The 20,334-nt window shown below is 35.3% G+C and overlaps 1 protein-coding gene and 3 non-coding genes across 5 annotated transcripts; 1 reads left to right on the top strand and 3 right to left on the bottom strand.

Moving 5' to 3' along the window:
* Positions 1-176: 176 nt before the first annotated feature.
* On the bottom strand, positions 177-279 carry LOC113462980. Its single transcript, XR_003386407.1, has one exon. It is a non-coding gene; the product is annotated as a small nucleolar RNA snoR31/Z110/Z27 (small nucleolar RNA).
* Positions 280-354: 75 nt separating this feature from the next.
* Positions 355-458, bottom strand: LOC113462975. Its single transcript, XR_003386402.2, has one exon. It is a non-coding gene; the product is annotated as a small nucleolar RNA snoR31 (small nucleolar RNA).
* A 118-nt stretch (positions 459-576) lies between these two features.
* LOC113462977 lies at positions 577-680 on the bottom strand. The gene has a single exon (XR_003386404.1). It is a non-coding gene; the product is annotated as a small nucleolar RNA R30/Z108 (small nucleolar RNA).
* A 5,824-nt stretch (positions 681-6,504) lies between these two features.
* On the top strand, positions 6,505-20,250 carry LOC103710788 (protein ORANGE-GREEN, chloroplastic). Of its 2 annotated transcripts, none has more exons than XM_008796679.4 (8): positions 6,505-7,044; positions 9,580-9,694; positions 10,770-10,886; positions 11,005-11,091; positions 11,722-11,798; positions 13,660-13,787; positions 16,347-16,483; positions 19,984-20,250. In XM_008796679.4, exons 1-8 carry the CDS (start codon positions 6,812-6,814, stop codon positions 20,095-20,097), a joined length of 1,008 nt encoding a protein of 335 aa, XP_008794901.2. In that variant the 5' UTR covers positions 6,505-6,811; the 3' UTR covers positions 20,098-20,250. The 2 variants fall into 2 exon arrangements, with proteins under 2 accessions (XP_008794901.2, XP_008794902.2); XM_008796680.4 differs by lacking the exon at positions 19,984-20,250 and adding an exon at positions 16,883-17,274 and having other exon boundaries at positions 6,507-7,044.
* Positions 20,251-20,334: the final 84 nt, after the last annotated feature.

Here is a 20,334-nt window from a genome sequence, read left to right as displayed (position 1 = left end):
GTTCAAACCGTATTTTTTTGGTCGGTAAAGTTCAAACCGTAATAAACAACGAGAGATAATTGAAGATACGATCATCAAACATTCAGACAAATTCGACTAAACAATCCCATTAGAAACATCACCCAATGACCAGTGTCGATTAAATTTTAAAAAAGAACGTCGTGCATCAGAGACGTTTTCTCATCAGAACTGAAACGTTTTCTCATCCACAGCCTAGTAAATGGTGCTGTGTAGGAAGGTGTCCTAAGATTTCGTTTCAAGATTTCATCACATGATGAACAGTCCCAAGATTTATATACATAAAACAATCAGAACCGAATAATCCAAAGAAGAAAAAGGTAAACTAAAACAGAAACAGATTCGGAAGCAAAAAAAAAAAAAAGATGCATCATTTGGAATTTCTAGAAACTCAGTTCTTCAAGTGTTGGATTAAAATACTAGCAATTCACCCTTATCTGTTTATCAAATGTAATAAAGCATATCATCCAAAATGGAAACTTTGAGCGAAAAATCAAGTCTTGGAAGGGAAAATATGAATACCAAAAGAAACTTGGGGGAATCATGGTAGGAGAAGATTTACTCAGTGGTGGCGATTAAAAGTAATGGTTCGATTCTGCCAGCGAGCGTCCTCAAGATCTCATTTCAGAAGAGGGAGCTCTTTTATCCTCATCGCAGCCTTCTCCTCTAATCCCCCAATTGGAGATCAAGAAAAATAAATAACAAAACAAAATCATCTAAAATCAGAGAAAAAAACACGGATAGAATACGAAAAACCCTAACCCTAATTCCCCGTGGAGGAGATTGCCCAGTTCAGTGAGATCGTCGAAATAGAGAGATCTGCGATCCGGTCTGTTGAGCTCGAAATTTCCGAGTCGGTGATCCTAAGCCTAATCGAGGAGAGGAATTGCAAAAGCCCTAGATATAACGACGCTACAATGATGCATAGGAATCGCCTTTTGCGTGGTGGGATGGGAGTGGGTATATATAAAGCTGAGATTAGGGTTTCCATCAAGCTGGCGCATAAAGAGTTTGAATTTGGGAAGGACCGCGTCGTGGAAGGTCCGGTGGGAGCCCAAGCCCAGTTCCCAGGCCTACCGAGTTCTCGCATAGCAAAAGTATCCTAGTTTTTTTTTTTTTTTTTTTTAATAGATAACTCATATCGGACCAGTACCAATACACCTAATAAAAATATAAAACTAGAAAACAAAATATCTCGAAGTACCTGAAGCAAGTATCCCAGATTTTTGTTGGTATTTTTTTGACCGAAAGAATCATTCATCTTCTTTCAGGATGACACAACATCGCTTCAAAATCTGTGCATATTGGTGAAAAATAGAAATTAGATTGCTTTAAGATCCATGCAAAATATGATCCAACCTGCAAAAGATAAAAGCCAAACCAATACCACAATTGAATTAGGATTCTTACTGACAATTAATTGGTGCTGATTTTGTTATTTTGAGATAATAAAGACTGTTTGCTTCATGCGCATGCGAGGGCTTTGTATTTCCAAGCACCAAATATTTTCTATGGCGAATTAAGTGCTCGAAAAAATGCTTTTTGGATTAAAATAAGTCCGTCCGATATATTGAAATATTTGCACGAGATATTGTTGGACATAGAAAATCAAGTTCTAGATTAGCTTCTTGAATGAATAACCTGATTTTTTTCCGTAATGTTTGATAAATCGCATCACTTAAATTGTTCTTTCATGACTCCAATTAGTTGAAATTTTCTTTGTTATATGCTACGAAGTTTAAATTTATCAATGAAAAGTTGAAACTAATTATTTGACTGTGCAAGTAATGGAAGCCTTTCAATTGTCCCTACCAAAGCGAGATTTGTAATGGAGTACGAAGATATCAATTGAAGAAGCAGATGGTCCATGACAAAGCAGTCGAAGAAGAAGAAGGAGACTGAGCACCAGCAAAGTGATGAAACGAAAAAGAAAAAAGAAAAAAGAAATGGAAGGGAATTGGGGAGGCCAAGCATATCAATACTCGAACGTGCTAAAACGAGACCCAAGGACTGAGCTTGTTCAACACAACCCATTGTCAATTGAACTTTCCAACCTCTTGTTTTTATATAGGGTAGGAAGGTAGGCGTAGAGATCCATTTTAACTTTTGCTGATTTACACCCAACCTATGTCAAAAATCAGACCCGTCTCAACCATGAGTCACAAAAGCAGATCTAAATTTCAATTGAAATGAACTTGGACTAGCTATGTCTAAGGCCCTGTTTGGGAGAGCTGTTGGCAGTAGAGCTGTTAGAAGTAGAGCTGTTGGAAGTAGAGCTGTCTGAAGTAGAGCTGTTATAAAAAGTTGTTTGCTGTTTGGTAACTACATTCGTAAAGTGCTGTGGTAGTTTGTTTTGTATTTGGTAAACAAACTAAAAAAGTACTTTTGTATGACAAAATTACCATAAAGGACATTGCATAGTATTATACAACAGAACATAATAAAATATAACATAAATTAATACATAAATATACGATATAGTATAATATTATTGTAATATAAAATAATATTTTGTTAATATAGCATAATAGTAATATAATTATTAGAGTAAATTAATATTTGGTAATATAATATAATATTAAATTATTTAACATAACATATTAATGTATTATGATATAATGTAATATATATTATATTTATAGTATAATACAATAATAAAAGTATAAAATATTATAATTATTAGTATAAATTAATTTCTCATAATATAACATAATATTAAATTATTTAAAATAACATATTAATGTATTATAATGTAATGTAATATAATATAATATTTATAGTATAATGCAATTATAAAGGTATAAAATGTTATAATTATTATTATAAATTAATTTTTCATAATATAACATAATATTAAATTATTTAAAATAACATATTAATGTATTATAATGTAATGTAATATAATATAATATTTATAGTATAATACAATAATAAAGATATAAAATATTATAATTATTAGTATAAATTAATTTTTCATAATATAACATAATATTAAATTATTCAACATAACATATTAATGTATTATGATATAATATAATATGATATTATATTTATAGTATAATACAAAAATAAAGGTACAAAATATTATAATTATTAGTATAAATTAATTTTCCATAATATAACATAATATTAAATTATTTAACATAACATATTAATGTATTATGATATAATATAATATGATATTATATTTATAGTATAATACAAAAATAAAGGTATAAAATATTATAATTATTAGTATAAAATAATTTTCCATAATAATTTTCCATAATTTTCCATAAAATAATTTTCCGCGGTCCAGGGGCTCTTCTTCGTGGTCCACGCTCAAGGAGGACCTCAGCGTGGGTCGCGAGGTTGATGATAAAAAAAAAAAAACAATAGATTGATTTTGGAAGGTATGGAAAAGGATTAAAATTTTTTTCTTCTAAAATGTGGTTAAGAGATGCATACAAAAATTGAAAAGAAAAATACCTTTTCTTACGGAAGGGAGTCTGACGGCTAGGATTCTTGGCTCCAGCAGATTTTTAGGTTTATAGAGGGACAAACTATGTAATTATGTTATTTTAATATGGGCATTTTTGTCAAAAATACAGCTTTCCGAAAAAGTTGAAATAGCTTCCTCCCAAAAGCTCCAAATTGGAGCTTCCTCTCAAAAGCTGTTTTCAGCTTCCCGCAAAAGCTGAAACAGCTTTTTGAAAAATTTACCAAACACAGTTTTTCATCTAAAAGTACTTTTGGAGGGCCAGAAAGTGCTTTCTGGCCCTCCAAAAGCTTCCCCAAACAGGGCCTAAATCTAAGACAACTCCATTGCCACAAGGACTAGCCTCCAAATACGGGTTTAGGCTTTTAGCTTGTATCCCAGCTGATAGAAATTATCGAGGTTGCGCAACTAATCCACTATATTTCTCAATTGGATTGCACCAATTCTGATTGCCGTATCGGTTGGAATTGTCTAGAGATCAATATGGATGCTTGATTTGAAAAGTAAATTGGAACATATTTGGTTGGAGGGAGTTTGGCTTTAAAATAGGAGCTGAAATGAGTCTCATTCTACTAGAATGCTCTTGGTTTTAATTGAAAGCAGTAGAGATCTATATTCTATCTAAAATTCACTTCTAATCTTGTTTGTTTTGGAAATGAAATCAATTGACAATCTGGGTATGCATCACTAATCAACAGAAATAGCAACTCAAAAAATGTACTCAGCTGGCATTGTGTGTCCTCGATATTCTTTTTGAATTGGTACGGTGAAGGGTGCGACTTTATTAAGGAGAGCGACTGGTTCAAGACGCACCAAGTGATTTGATTTTTATTATTATTATTATTATTATTTTTTTTGAGTTAGTGCAGCATTGCCATCTGGCTAAACTTGGTTCATGGCTGTCTGAGATTTGTAACACTGGTTTGAGGAAGTGATCAACCAGACAAAACCCACTTAGTCCACGTAAATCCGTCATGTTACCCGCTTTAACTGGCATCCACGAACTCTTATGTGCCAAGATATTAGATAAGAGATAGAGAAATTTAAAGCAAGAAAAAAAAAACTTGGAAAGAAAAAAAAATCTCTAAGATGAAATAGACAACCTAATAATTTTTTTTTCAAGTTATAGAATTGATAAACTTCATTAATAAAAATCATGTTTCTATTTAATTTTTTTAATTAAAAAAATAGATGCAAGGGAAAATATGATAAAATAGAAATTTCCTCCTAAATGTTCACTCTATAATGCCCGCCCACTATGATTTTTGTCTGTGGGAGTGGCCTTCCCAATGCGAAAGCAAGTCAAAGTCATTTTCTAAGCAGTATCTCTAAAATAATGGTGGTCGACAAGTTTCCACAACGGCTGTTTGGCGCCACTCGCTCAAATCAACGGGAGAATTGACCCAAAGATACCATGGGCACAAACGCAAGCAGGCCATGAGACTACACGTGTCCGCGGCCAAATGGTCGGGCAAGGGATCTTTCTCAAAAAATAAAAAATAAGTATATACATAAGGTGGTGATTACAAGCATGACAATATCCTTCTCTCACGTCTCAATCTCCGTCTTCATAGCGTGTAAACACCCACCTCGTCGTCCTTCACAATTTTATTCATACAGTCATGACCTCATTCTCTACCAGATTTAACTATGGTTCAAAATTAATCCAAATTATCTGATCGGATAATCAATGATGAAGACGTGCTATAATTTTTTTTATTTGAGAAGGAGGAGAGTAATGGGAGGAACCCACGTTACTCACCAAATCTTGTTCAGATCTATGGCAGGATAAATACTATTTTGGATACTAGAATTGTTTGTTTAGGCTATTTGATTGGATAGAATAAAGTCCGGGATAAAGCAGAGCGACAAAGCTGTATAATCCTAATCAAAATTTCTCGATCATAATTTTATCGGGTGCTTTCGATTTTTTGGAATTCCCAAGGTACCTATTCCCTTAATTTGCTTCGTTCTATTATCAAAAAAGGGTTTACCATAATAAAACTGAATGGATAAATTAATTTCATATATATTCCATGTTATTTAGAAATTGCTATATAATTATACTAAGAAAAGAAATTGCCATATATAATTCTACTAAGCCAACTCCCTCCAATGTGTTGAAATAATCTTCATATGTAGCATCAGTCTTGGCGTGCCATATCTTACATGAAACTCTGTATCCGTTGGAGCGGGATCCCAAGCATTACTCTACTTGCAAATCAAATAAATCCAACAAAATTGCATCATATATCTATATATATATATATAAAATCTCCCACTGGAGCGACAAGATCAATTATGAGTCCAGAATGTGATGCCACAAGAACTACCTCTTTTCTTCTCTCTTCTTTCTTCCTCTTATTTTCTTTCTTACTTTCTTTCTTTCTTTTTTTTACAACAATAGCTCACCTCAATCTAACATAAGTACTACAAGCAGAATTAAGAGAGACAAGATGACACATAAGAGAAGAAAAGGGGTCAGACGCAGTTCACAAGATCTCTCCTGGATGATGAGCAGCAAAAGAGGCAATCCAGTCAGCAATACTGTTCGCCTTCCAATACATGTAAGCAATCTGGATAGAACGACATTCGAACACCAATCTCTGAATATTCCTGAATAATGGATGGCCATTGCTCCGCCGCTTCCTACTGTATCCCGCCAATCACTATGAACAAATCTTTCTCTAGAACACCCCTTGATGCAAGCACTTTCTTTACTATCTCAGTATTGGACTTCGTACTATAATATAAATTTTTTTTAGCATATTGGAAATCGATACATCATACCTATCGAATACAGATACTAAATTAATATAGTACGGTCGGATACAGAGTACCTTGTTTTCTATATCTCCCTCCCGTAGAAACCGAGCTTTAAACGGCAGCATCTTGACTAGGGCTCCGAGCTAGAATTCACAATTCCCAAGGCGTTGTGAGATACCCGATTCTAAAAATTTGTATTTATATAATCTCTCCGGATTGTTTAAATATTAATATGTATACACGAAAACAAGAAAAAGAGAAGCCCACCGCTGCTCGCTCGTTTGTTTCTGGCTCCACGTATCGCCACTTCTTCCCTTTTCCTCCTCCCTTCTCCCCCCTCTTCCTCTCCCTCCCCGCCCCTGCATGACAAAATACCCAAATCAAGAATTCTTCTAGCCTTCTTCCATCCCGATGGCTTCCGAAGATAACTGGAAAGACTGAAAGAGTGAAATTAACCTGATAGCTTCCTAAGATCCAGAGAAAGAGTGGAATTAGAAGGGGCGGAGTAATATTATTTTCTTTGTTTTGGAAAGGAAAGGAGAGGAGAAGATGCTGTGCTCGGGCCGGATACTGACGTGTTCGTCCTCCTCGCCCACAAAGCCTTCCATCCGTCACAATCTGAGTTGCTGGAGATCTGCTCCGCAGCGCCTGAACGCGAGGCACCCGCCCGCCCTCCTCAAATGGAGATCCATGGCTTCCGACGACACGTCTCCTTCTTCCTTCGCCCCCTCGGTCGAGTCCGCCGCCGCCGATTCCTCCGAGAAAAACCCAGCCGGTGCCGGGTATATAATCCCTTGATTTTCTTTTTTTAAAAAATTCCAGCAGTTGGGTTTGTTTTCTTGCTTCTTTTTAGCGGATTAATTCTTGATAGTTTTTAGTCACACATGACAAGGTGCTTTCTTTCCTGATGGAATGATCTTGTGCCCTGTTGGATTGCTCCGTATCTTTTGGTTTCTTTTTTTCCCCCCATTTTGGTGCGCCTATCTTTGGTTTTGTTCAAGACAAGGCCGCACGGCCATATTCTATTATCCTCGTCTTAAATTAAGCTCCTCTTCTAATGCGATTTAGGTCATTTAATTATCATGGCCATAGACCTTTACATGTTTCATTGTGATTCAAGATTTTCAAGCTGTCGGCAAGATACAGATTTTATCGTCTGTCCTATTATAGGACTACATTTAGATCTTAGGAAAGAGAAAAGGAAGGAGAGACTTCCTGACTTTTTAAAGTTGACATGTCGCCTGTCTTCATACCGGTATCATTCTAGTATAGTATCGGTACATGCTATCATACGAGATGGCAAGACATACCGAGTGTCGGTATGGTACGAGACCATATCAGTTTGGTGCTAGTATGATACGGTGCCGATGGTACGGCAAAACTTGGTTACACTTATTCTTGAAACTGCTTGCTACTTCTTTAGCATGATGCATCTAGATATTCAATATTTTTACAAAGATTTTTACCTTCATAGAACTTGATTCTAGAATTTCTGCAGCAATATGTTATCTTGATTGGATGCTGGGTAATTAGGCCTTCCTCAAATTCTTGAGTCCCTTTGCTCAAGTGTCAGCCAGTGATGGAGCCTGGATTTTGCTTTAGGGGGACAAGACAACACTAAAACTGGAGCTGTAGTGATATTTTAGAATAAGATTTCTATTTTAGATTTTGCGATATGAGTGTAATTCATAGTTGATGTACCACACCTAAATCAATTTTTATTTTTTTTTCTGGTGGGACCTAAATCAGTTGTGTTGCTTTTATAAATTTGGGTTGCTGACACTATCATTTCCATCTCTGGTTAACATCACGAGTAGGGATGCACATTGGGTGGTTTAGGTTGGGCAATAGATGGTCTCTGGCGCACCTCAGGTTACTAGACACTTGGTCCAAGCTTAGTCTGGTCCTGTACTTAACCCGACATGCATGAGCCCAGGTTCAACCCGACAAGTTACAAGTGAGCTTCGGTTAAAATCAGGCTAGTCTAAATTATTAACAAATCAAAATTCAAAAAATATCACTCTTATTCATCCTCCATAGTCATATTTATAATTCCAAATCCATATCAATAATTTACATACAATCCTTAATTAGAAAAACAATTTCTTAAGTGACTAGTAGTTTTACCTATGTGATATACAATTTCTAATATTACATTTTTACTATATTTGTGTACTATATATGCCAGATATATTTGTACATGCTGTATAAGTATTGGGATGAGCTAGGTTGGGCTATCGAGTTATAAATGACTAGCCCAAGCTTGCCCGATTTTTTAATCGGTCTAGAAGTTTGTGACTCGAGCTCAGCCCACTTCACAAAAATATTGACCTAACCTTCTTATAATGTGGGCTAGGTCAAGTGGACCAGGGGCTGGCCTGACTCAATATGCATCCCTAATCACAAGCATGAAAACAACTAGAGAAAGAAAGTTTAACAAACACTTAGGTTTCTAATTATTTCCAAGCAAAGAGAAGAAATGAAGATAAAAAATAAAAGAACTAGCAAAAATGAGAGAACCTGTGCTGATGTAAAGACGCTGTTGTCTTCTTTCTCCTCCTCAGTCCCCCTGCCCTCTCTCTCATTTTACACTCAAAGTTCCTTCTTCCTCCGTTGCTTCTTTCTTCTTTCTCTAGCTTTCCAATTATATCTGATTCTTGAAAAGCAAGAATCTATTTGGAAGAAAGCTGGTAGGAGAAAGATGTAAGTATTTCTTAGAATTATGGGGTTAGAGTTTTAATGGGGTTGGGTTGCTCTCTCATTTATTTAATTATTAAAAACACATGTTGGTTCGTTGAAATTAGAAACAAATAAGGAACTGACATCTCCCTCTTTTGAAATTCACAAAATACTAACAAATTTCCCATGATTAAGCAGTCAATTTTATTACAACTTTTAAATTGTAGCCGTATCTATTAGTTGCTAAAAAAATATAAAAGGGGTGTGCGTTCGTGCGTGCGTTTTTCTTTTTCTTTTTCTTTTTTTTGGGTGGTGGTGGTTGGGGGGGGGGGGGGGGGGGGCAAAAGAATATCTGATTTTTAGAAACTTAATTAAATCCTAAATTTTAAGGGTGGGCATTTTCCACCCCCCTGCCCCTGCAACCCCCTGGCTCCGGCCATGGTTTCATTGCACCTTGCATGTAATTTGTGATAGTGATTATCGTCATATAATGACCGCTTGATGGTATTTGTAATGAGCTACAAGAAAGCATGCTTGATTCAGAAATATCTCAAAACTATAATTTGATTTCAAATTGAACTATTGATCCTTTTAACTCTTGCTAATTTGATAATGTGATTTTATTTGAGCCCATGCAGGTTTTGTATCATTGAAGGACCTGAAACAGTTCAAGACTTTGCTAAAATGGAATTGCAAGAAATTCAAGACAATATTAGAAGCCGTCGAAATAAAATCTTTTTGCACATGGAGGAGGTGTGTTTTTGTTAGTGTCAATAAGTGAGAATGAATTCAATGGCTAGGATCAAGTTGATTTGGTCAGTATTAACTTTTGTTTTTTTTTTAATTGGTAGCATATTGTAATGACTTATGAACTTTCCTCACTACCTGATACAGAAGTTATTCTTCCAGTCTGAAAAAGCATAGTGTAATGGATGTTGATAAATACTTATTTTCTTATTGATAAATTAATGGATTCATCGTGAAAACATATTGATGCAGCATGCATGATAACTAGAAAATTTCTAGGAATTTACTATTAAAATTTATATTAGAATGAGTAAATGATGCATTTTTCACAAAAGAAGAGAGTAAATGATGCATTTACTGAGCAAAGTTGATCTCGATCAGTCCAATGGTATTATCCATCATTCATTAATATCTTGAATATCTTGTGCTCGCTCTGTGAGTTGTATATTACATGCACCAAAATCTTTACTAAAACTTGTGATCAATGTCAAGAAGGAAGAATGCCAAATCAGTTCAAGTGTTCAACAATTACTCTTGTGAATAAAGCCTGTCCTGTGCGAAAGACTTAATTGAAATAGTGGAATCAGAAGTTGCAAATCATAATTAATTGTTTAGATCTAAGTTTTATGATACTTTGAGCAGAGAGAGAGAGAGAGAGAGAGAGAGAGATGAATGTTCTAATAAAAGAAAATGTGCAGACTAGCCCCATCACTGGTGCAGGTCCCATCTTTTTAACTTTAGGGGATTCATTCGTGATACTAGGTAGGTAATTACTTGAGTGACTGAAAGAAAAAGAATAGATTATTGTGGTCGATTGAGTGTCAAAAGAAATGGAAAATTATCTCCAATTGCTCTTCTCATAATAGTATCAGAATAGGAAAGGACACTAAGAAATAACTTCTGGACAATCAAGACAAAAACTCCATTCTTTTTCATAACAGTGTAAAATAATTGGTCCATGAACTTAGAGATGAATACACTTCCTAGTATCAGAATATTTAAAGATATCTAGTAAGTTTGCGAATTCTAATTTGTGTATCTTAATCATGCTTCTTCAACATCCTTCTTTAATTCATTTCAGGTTCGCAGGCTGCGGATACAACAAAGAATAAAAAGTGCCGAACTTGGAATATTAAATGAAGAACGAGATAATGAACTTCCTGATTTTCCATCTTTCATTCCATTTTTGCCTCCCTTGGTGAGCTTTTCTGTCTTCTAGGGGCAGCTTAGTTTCAGACTGGGCTTTATACTTGATTTTGAAAGTAGGATGTTCTTTGTCAACTAACTTGAGTTTAAATCTGCTGTATTTGAAACAGACACCAGCAAATCTAAAGCTGTACTATGCTACATGCTTCTCTCTCATTTCTGGAATTATCATCTTTGGTGGACTTCTGGCACCAACTGTAAGTCTTAATCCTAGCTCAGTTGTTCAATAATTCCTAGTCATACAAAATTTGGAATATGGTTAGTTTTACTTTGAAATCTTGTTCTTTAAAATCCATGCCAGTTAGTCTTGGCATCAGCGTTGTCTTTATTTACATTATAAGCTTTCTTTTTATCTTGTATATGCCATTGTTTAATCCATTTCAAAAGTAAAAGGTAAATGAGTAGGAGTAAATTTATAGGAAGTCATTAGCACTACCCAACCAATTCCAACTTTGACTTTTTTAACCATCAACTTTATTCTTCTTCAGTCTCCACCACCAACCTATCCATGCCATCTAAGCCACTGTACTATGTCGGAGAGGTGGTAAGCATGCTATTGGATGATGTTTGTGGCAAGTGAATGATGACAGTGAGGAGGGATAGGTGAAGGGGAAGGGTTGTGCTTGTAAATTTGATGATATGGAGAATTTAGGCCATTTAGCTGCCTCGTACATTAACTTTAGAAATAAAATATTTAGTTCTATTAAGTGATTGATGGATGAACTGAAAAACTGCAATCCTTTTTTCTTCATGCTTATAATCACTTTTCTATAGCAGACAATCATATATAGATCTTGTTAGTAATTTAAATTGGTCTGTTTTTCCAGCTGGAACTTAAATTGGGATTAGGGGGCACATCTTATGCAGATTTTATCCGTAGTGTGCATTTGCCAATGCAATTGAGGTACTCCCTGTCACATGGCGATCTGTTTTAGTTAACTTATTCTCATACAGCTTTGTATACATGCATACACATATTCCTTCAAAAATGTTGAGAATTAGAATGTGCTATGCATATAGATTTACTTTTACATAACCAAAATTGTAATTTGTTAATAAGCCATATTCCAGGTTCAAACCAAGATTATTCTCATGAGGGGCAGGGTTTTTATTCTTTCCCCTTTCTCCAAGATTTTTTATTGACAAGTAAATATATTCTCCTGGTCCAAGGCTTTTGATTGAATGCTTTTAATGATACAAGTATACAACTATAACTTTATAATGGCTGCGAACCAAAAACTGTCAGGTCTTGAAAATTTTATAATTGACTGCTTTTGAGCAGCATAAGAAAAATCAAATATTAAACTATTTTGTTATATCAACTGTTATTTGCCACTGTAATGGTGCATAACATTAGCAAAACAAAATAACAGCATTGGGGATATTTTAAATCTAAATAAAATTATTCCATATTTTAATATGGATGTTAGAAACATTTCAAAATAATAATCAGCATTAGATTCTTTGTGATTATCATAGTTATATGGTGTATAATTGCTAAAGTAAAATAACAAGGGTGGTAATATTTTATATCTAAATAATGCTATTTTATATTTAAATATGATATAAGAAACATATTTCAAAATAATAAACAGTATATAGATTCTTTGTCATAACTCTTAACCATAGTTGTATGATTCTATAACATAGCAATGGCAGTTGTAACATTATAACCATATCTAAGATGTATATTGGCTGTCTAAATCTTCCCAATCATTGATTGCATACACAACTAGTAACAAAGACTTCCCCACTTAGGATGCATCTTGATGTACTCCAACATCATGAATTTCCTGCTTCTGCATGCTTTTTTTTTTAATTACAAGTAATGATTTTATAAAACCTGGTGTTTGGTTGCAAACAGCAATTTCATAAAGCTCTAAAATCATGAATTTTGCAATATATGCTTCAAGAGAGTTTTTTTATATCTACATTTTTCTTTTCTTCCCTTCTTGGAATTTATCTTTTCTTTTTTGGTAAAGTTGGAATGTATCTTTTACAACCAAACACCTACAAATCTCAGTTCACAAAGTTCAAAAAAAATATAGAAAGGGATAGATTATTTCCTTTTTTTATATACACCCTATACAAGCAGCGCTAGAGAAATGCCATCACTTGATAAACAAATTAGGTAAACAAACCAACAATGGAATTGCTATTTGCAAGGAATTGTAGAAAACTAATATGAAATTTCTCTAATTTTTCAAAACTATTTTTAGAGGGCCTGATGAATTAGAGTATTGCTGCATGTGACCGATGTTTATTAAAGGGATCATTTTATTGCACATGTAGAGCTTGCATACTATCTGTTGAAAGGCCCAAGATCACTGTTATGTAGGAGCCATTCAAATTATTTCTCTTTAGTTCTGCAAGAGATGAGCCTCTGAGCCTCTCTCACATGCAACAGAGATTTCAACAGATGCAGTTAGTTGTTGATGGCTTTGTCAGTATATACCTTTCGTGCAGCTGCTTTCATTGTCTGCAGATCATAAAACTATGGAATTCATTGAGCTTCTGACTCTATAGTGATTGTTTTAGAAGACCTTTACTGTAGAATGCAGGACTTTTCTTTTTCTTTTTCGTTCCTGAACACCTTGTTTGAACCCTTAGAATAACCATGCTTATTGTGCTCCTGTGGTTGATCTTCAAATTAGCTTTCTGGAGGTAATGATGTGATGGGCCGCTACAAATTACTATGTGCTCTTTTGAGCATTCGCAGAGGTCTCTTTTCTTCTATCACTGAATTTTTCCTTGAAAATGTGCAGTCAGGTTGATCCAATAGTAGCATCATTCTCAGGGGGAGCAGTTGGAGTTATCTCAGCCCTAATGGTTGTGGAGATTAACAATGTCAAGCAGCAAGAGCACAAGAGATGCAAATACTGTCTGGGAACTGGTGGTCTTCTATATCCTTAACTTTCCATTAAGACATGAAATCATATAAATAAATCTTTGATATATCCTAATGTAGGTCTCTTTTAAACTTGCAATATATAGTCTTTTGGAACATCGGATATAGTAAAAAAATTACGTGGAAAATGTTTTGAAAGCTCATGCAAGACCTATGTTTACAAACATTCAGGCACCTTGCAGTATTTATCAGGCTTGAAGGGTAGTCCACTTTATATTTTTTGGTTGAAGGGATATTTGTTGGGGAATAATTTTCTTCTATCTTTTACTTTTGATCAGAAGACAAAGTTTTCATATTCATAGCTTTATGGGAAAGAATTCTTAAAGGGCTAATAGCCCTTGTTCTGCAACTTTAGATGATACCATGGTAATTGATTGGAAGCTGTAGCTTCCTATAGATCTCATGTGGAATAGCAAACAGAAAGCAAAGGGCATGCGGTTGCTTTTAACTGTTCTGCTACCAATATAATGTTGTTAGCAGTGATGCTTTATCATAGTCTAGGTTTCCAATGGCATGACGCATATGACATGTTCCTTTTCCTTCCTCTTCTAGATTATTTGCTTAATGGTTATTGAATTGTTAGTCTAGATTAGAAGTAGATGTATTGGTTAAAATGGAACGGTGAACATGTTTCTAAACCCCCTATTCAAGACAATTGCTTTTGTCCTTTTTGACTCTTATAGCTCTAGAAAAGCTGGAAGCCACCAAAACAGTGGATGGGTCAGTGAAATAGGCCCATGACTTTGTCATGTTGCAAATTTTGTAACATATATCTGTTAATGGATCATATGATTGGTGAGTTGACAGTTAGTTTGTGTATAACATGAACACTTCAGACAATTAAAATCAGTGCAAATAGATCTGGCTGGTTCATGACTGGCACCTGCAACAAAACTCTTTTTCGGTTCTAGGATTTGGGTGAAAAACTCATCACTAGATGATCTTGTCTGGATTCAATGAATTTGATGGACTATACACAATATTGTTATCATCTTCTTTTAGTTGGGTATGTTGGAGTCTTTTTGAAGCTGGATTCGCTGTTGTCAATGTTGTACCTGAATGGATCTAGGTTTGGATGCAAACCCAGACCCATCAATGCAGTTTAAAAAAAGAATAAAAAAAAAAAAGAATTGGGTTGATGCTGGGGTTATATTCCACCTACTACAATATGTAATAATGATGTCTGCCTTCTTGATAGGCAAAAACAATATAAACAATTCTGAAAACTAAGAATTATGACAAGGAAGTTTTTCAAGGAAGTGTTTTTGTTAAACCATCTTAAGCAATATGACCAGAATCTGTTGGCAAGGGTCAACGTTTTAGTTGTCTTGATCAGGATGTAAGTGTTGCGGATTAAAATTTGGAAATGTAATGGCAGTTCTCACTATATGAAGAATGGTGCTTTTTTTGTTTCTTGTTGACAGCATATGTTGCAGGCCAGGATTCATTGGAAAGGGTAAGCTTCTAATAGGATTCTAATAGGATTGAAAAGCATACTGCTTTTAGGAAATTGGTTCAAGAAGTACTATGTTTGTTAGTTGACAAAATCTTATTGTCATTAAAACAAGATCTTTCTGTGTTCTTTTAGTGGTCAAATTTATGATTTGCAGTTGTTGGTCCTTCAATGTACAGCTGCGATTATGATACTGTGTCCAATCCCCATCCATTATCAGGAGCTGGCCAGATGTTATAACCTGTACGAGTGGTGAGCTGGATCCACCCAGTACTAAGCAACCAAAGTGTGCTTCCTTTTGCTACTTGACTGGTAGGAACTTTCTCAGGGATTTGTTAGAAATGTTTTAAAGTTTTCACTTGGAAAGGATGGAGCATAAGTCTGTCTGGTTGGTCATGTACAACAAGGCATGGAGACACATTGGTAGATTTGCGGCCTGCATTTGGTGGCACATCTGTAAAGAAGTGGTGAGACCTAAGAAAAAATAAAAGAAATTAAGGACTAAAAAGCCTCACGCTAAGGATCTGGCCCTTTATGACTGTAGGGATACAAGACTTGGAAAACTTGTTCCAGCCTTCCAGTTGGACAGTGCTTGTTGTGGACATTGCTTGTTGGTCAGACTTAGAACTGTACTCTGTTTAGTTTCTTTAGCCCTCTACATTGGAACCCATCAGGAGGTTGAGAGACATGGGTTCCAACATTGTGAGGCTGATGGAAGATGATTCCAGCAGCAATATTGCATCTGAACATTTCTATCTGGCAAACATATGGCAGACATGCTAGATATATGGAGCTAGAATGGATTTGTTCCAAGTTTTTTTTTCCTTCCTTTTTTTACCTGTAGCACTCTTCATTTTACTTGTTTTCCATCTATCTAATAGAAACCCTGCTAGTTAACTCATAGGATATATTAAAATTGTACAAGCATAATTTCAGCTGTTCTCAAGATCTTAAGCTATCCATTATAGGAAAATTCTCGCACCTTGATCAAGATGATATATATGTTAATTTAACTTCATTGCCATATGGAGCTTGCCCTTGAGTTGCAGTTAGAAGTATTATCTGATAATATTGTCTCTCTGTTGTTCCAGGATACCTTGCCTGTGCCCGCTGTTCGAGCAGTGGAGCTATTGTTTTAGTTGAGCCTGTTGCTACAGTTAATGATGGCGATCAGCCTTTATCACCACCAAGAACAGAGAGGTGTTCGAATTGTTCAGGGTCAGGAAAGGTAAGACATTATGCACATTACATTGTGATGCTGATAAAAGTTAACCAATATGTGACTATTATATCAGCTGAGTTGTGGTAATTATAGCTGACGTTTTTGGTTCTTGTTTGTCTATTTCCTAAAAGCAATGAGAAAATATGATAGAAAAATCATGTATTTTTTCATGGGACTTGATAAAAGCTATTGTTAATTAGATTTCCATGACCTATAGAGATGTATACTGAGAGGCATTATCTAGGCTTCACTGAATCATCTCTATTTGCTCTTGGTGGTTCGGAATGGATGTTTTATACATCACAGCCACTTGAGAGTTGAGACATTCTGTTTCGCGGTCGCCCCCCACTCCACCACCATTTTTCATAATGGGGATTCGTATAATCTGTGGCTTATTGTTTACAGGTCATGTGCCCCACATGCCTCTGCACAGGGATGGCAATGGCCAGCGAGCATGACCCCCGAATTGACCCATTTGACTAAAGGTGCATGTTTCTATTCAACATAGGGACAAATTGAGATGCAAGGTGTTCTGTACAGATGCCATAATTAATGACCAGTACTTGAGTTTAAGGATGAGTTCCTAAGCAACCCTCTGTTTTGTATCTATGGTACGCTCGACTTCATGATAGCCAAAGAGGCCACATCTTGCATAAATCAGTGTTGAAGATCTAAAGTTCATCTGATTAATTATCCATTCAGTTTGTGCTTCTATCTTGGCATATGTATCATAGGAACTTAGAGAAAATATCAAGTTTTCTATCGGTTTGCTGATATTTATTCTACATTGCGATGAATGTCCTATTGCTCTCTGAATATTCTATAGCCCTGGCTGCTGAAAGATTTATTCTGTTCTATGTGGAAGCGGAAGATTGCATGCTCCTCTTCTGGTAGTCTCTGCTAGCTTTGGCTGCACACTATTTCTATTACCGAGTTTTTAGCTTCGATACACTGAGCATGCTGTAACAAGAAGCAGCTACACACCCACACACACAAAAAGAAGTGTACATTTCAAATTCTGGGTTTCTTGGCGGACATTGCGGAGATTTTGGCACTTCTTCCACTTCACATTTCGTATTCCTGGTCTGATTCGATGATATTGTCATCCTCTTATTGCCTTTACGAGCATGTGATGATTTTTGTAGTCCAACACATTGCGAATCTTATGAAGTATGAGAAAATGTGGTCTGACTTGTTTTTGCTTGCAGTCTAGAATGGTCATGATAATGCCTACTCTAAATGCATCCCATTAGTATTTGCTTTATTTGTACCCGCATGATGCATGTCTGAGTTACAAGTGGAGGCCTGATATTAGAATTTTTTCATGCTACTTTTGTTTAAAGTAAGGCTGCAAATGGATCAAGTTGACCTGTGATCGGACCTGCTTAGACCCGATCCAGATTCGGTGCAAGGACTTGTAGGGCTGGGTGGGGTTTCAAATTTGAACTCGTTCCATATTTTGGATCGGGTTTGGATTATTGAGTTATGACCCTGATTATTATATGGGTCTAATTTGGGTCTTCTGACCTATTCACCCGAGCCAACTCAATTTGATGAAAATTATGTAGTTTATTGTTAGCATGCAATTGAACATATTTAATTGTGGAATTGTTTAACAGGAAAAGTAGGCTAAAAAACTCAAGATCATAAATCATGGAATCTTTAATTACCTTTGTTGTTATTCTTTAATCTTGTTTCTTGTTTTACTTAATGATTTATAAAGAATTAATCATTGAACATGTTGTATCAGTTTATTCTAATTGAAGGTTAACCTACATACATATTTTAGCATGTAGAAAATCTGTAAACTTCATCTATGCACAATATGGTAGAAATGAAAGCATAGTGCTTGGAAGCACTAGGAATTGTGTAATTTGTCGAATTATTTAATGGTGGCAAATTAATTGGTTTGAAATAAATGGTGTCATCAATCCACCGGTCCAAGCTTCTTGATCTGACGCTATTCATATGATGGAGGATATTGTGGCAAACTAAATAGCTAAGTAATATCTTTGGATAGAAAGTTTGATATTTAGAATATAGATTGATATTGTGACCGGTTTAGTATTCTATGTATACTTTGTTTCCGTATATTAGATGTCTTCAAATATAATAATTGGTATAATCCTTAAGAAATGCCTGACTTTTGGAACTCTTTTTAATTGTTTTCAGAGCCTTGTTAAAAAAAATTATTATATTAAATGTGTCATAATATGCTTCCAAAGAAATATTCATATTTTATGATGAGGCTAGAATTTGTTTTGCCAAAAATTAATTTTTTTTTCATTTTAGAACTCCATGTGTGGCTCGATTCGGATCCATTTTTTTTGAGTTAGGAATCGGATTATACATGGGCCCGATCGACCTGAATGACCTCTTGGATGAAAAATTTTAACTCCGACCTAACTTAATTCGATCTTCTATTGAGTTGGGTCTGGGATCAACATTAGGACCCGAACAAGAAATCATGTCGAGTTGGGTCACTCATGATCCGATCCGACTTAACCCATGTACACTCTTAGTTTAGAGGTAATGCAATGAATTCATAAATGACATTCATTTTGCATAATGTTGGGCATGCGGTGAGGCCTGGAAATTTTTTAGAAATTTTTATCCCGCGGGAAGGGATGCTGGATCCTCTCTGCTAACAATAACATAAAGACCACCGGAATCTCCCAAAAGCGTAATATTAGTAATCTAGCATTTAGCATGTTTGGGGTAACATGAGAGACTATGGACGGTTGTGATGCCATCTTGCTGAAGGTTTTTTTTTTTCTTCTTTTTCTCTGTTCTGAATTGAGAGAGACGCGCATCATAAAGATGAGAGTATGTATAATGGTGTGAGAGCACAAACGTGTGTCACGATAGTCATTGGACCAAAGAGAAGTTTGCATTACAATAGAGAGATGTCTTCAAAAACAAAAAAAATATTGTAAGATCATTATCAAGAAAAAAAAAACTACATAATTGAGATCCATTTTTAATGAGTAATCCAAAAATTTGCATCTTGTAACCTTTTTTCTTCAGAAGGAAAAGAACATTAATTACTTGTAAGCATGTAGAGCCATCTATTTTACAAATAGGAAAAAATCCATCCGTTATATTTGCCTTTTAGGATTGAAATATAATGCTTGATTCAGTGAACCATAAAGCAGAGTGTGCATTTGCCATGAAGAAGCACAAAATACTATTTCATTTGATGCGAAAAAAAATTACAAATTCAAGAATTTAATGTGAAGTTTTACTCAATTGAATCTTAATTGCACTGTCCTTTTTCTTTTTTTGTTAACTTTATCCGCAAATATATATACTATATTGCCTCTCGGCTTGACCTAGCAAAGCTAATCTCCTAAGGAATCGTTGGCCTGCCGGCCTCTTCAACTACTACTCTCCTTTTTTGTTGGATTTCTCATGACAGTAGTAAAGGCTAATTTTGATAGGTTCCTTCAATGGAGCGTTTTCTGTGGCTTTGTTATTGGAGAGTAATGGGAGTACATCTGCTGCAGGATCCAGATATTTTCATTTTAGCTGAGTTGCATGGTGCTTGGATGGAGGCTAGTTTGCAAGGATCGATCTCCGAGCTTCAAAGATTTGGATCAAAGGGGATTCTAGAATGGTAGCAAAGCTTATCAACAGAGTTCTTATCATGCAGATGTAATTTAACCTTGAATTCTTATTGCTTAATATTACTTCAATGCTACATTCTTCCACATAGAAGTGCATACCCTACATCTGCAGGGAAGGCAATCAATTGGCATATTGGCTTTCCAAAACAAGAGCTTTAAGCATTATCACTTATGGACTGACCACTTTCCTTCAGCACTTGTTGAGAAAGCAAAAGTTGAAAGTTGATGCTA

The sequence above is a fragment of the Phoenix dactylifera genome, chromosome 2 (assembly GCF_009389715.1).
Source record: "Phoenix dactylifera cultivar Barhee BC4 chromosome 2, palm_55x_up_171113_PBpolish2nd_filt_p, whole genome shotgun sequence".
Lineage (NCBI taxonomy): Eukaryota > Viridiplantae > Streptophyta > Magnoliopsida > Arecales > Arecaceae > Phoenix > Phoenix dactylifera.
This window is presented reverse-complemented; position numbering and strand designations above follow the sequence as displayed.

What these genes read in the sequence shown, in the direction of transcription:
- LOC103710788 (XM_008796679.4), top strand. Translation starts at nt 6,812, where the DNA reads ATGCTGTGCTCGGGCCGGATACTGACGTGTTCGTCCTCCTCGCCCACA. An exon ending in AAAAACCCAGCCGGTGCCGG is followed by an intron (nt 7,045 to 9,579) that starts GTATATAATCCC and finishes GAGCCCATGCAG; the next exon opens with GTTTTGTATCATTGAAGGAC. An exon ending in CATTTGCCAATGCAATTGAG is followed by an intron (nt 11,799 to 13,659) that starts GTACTCCCTGTC and finishes GAAAATGTGCAG; the next exon opens with TCAGGTTGATCCAATAGTAG.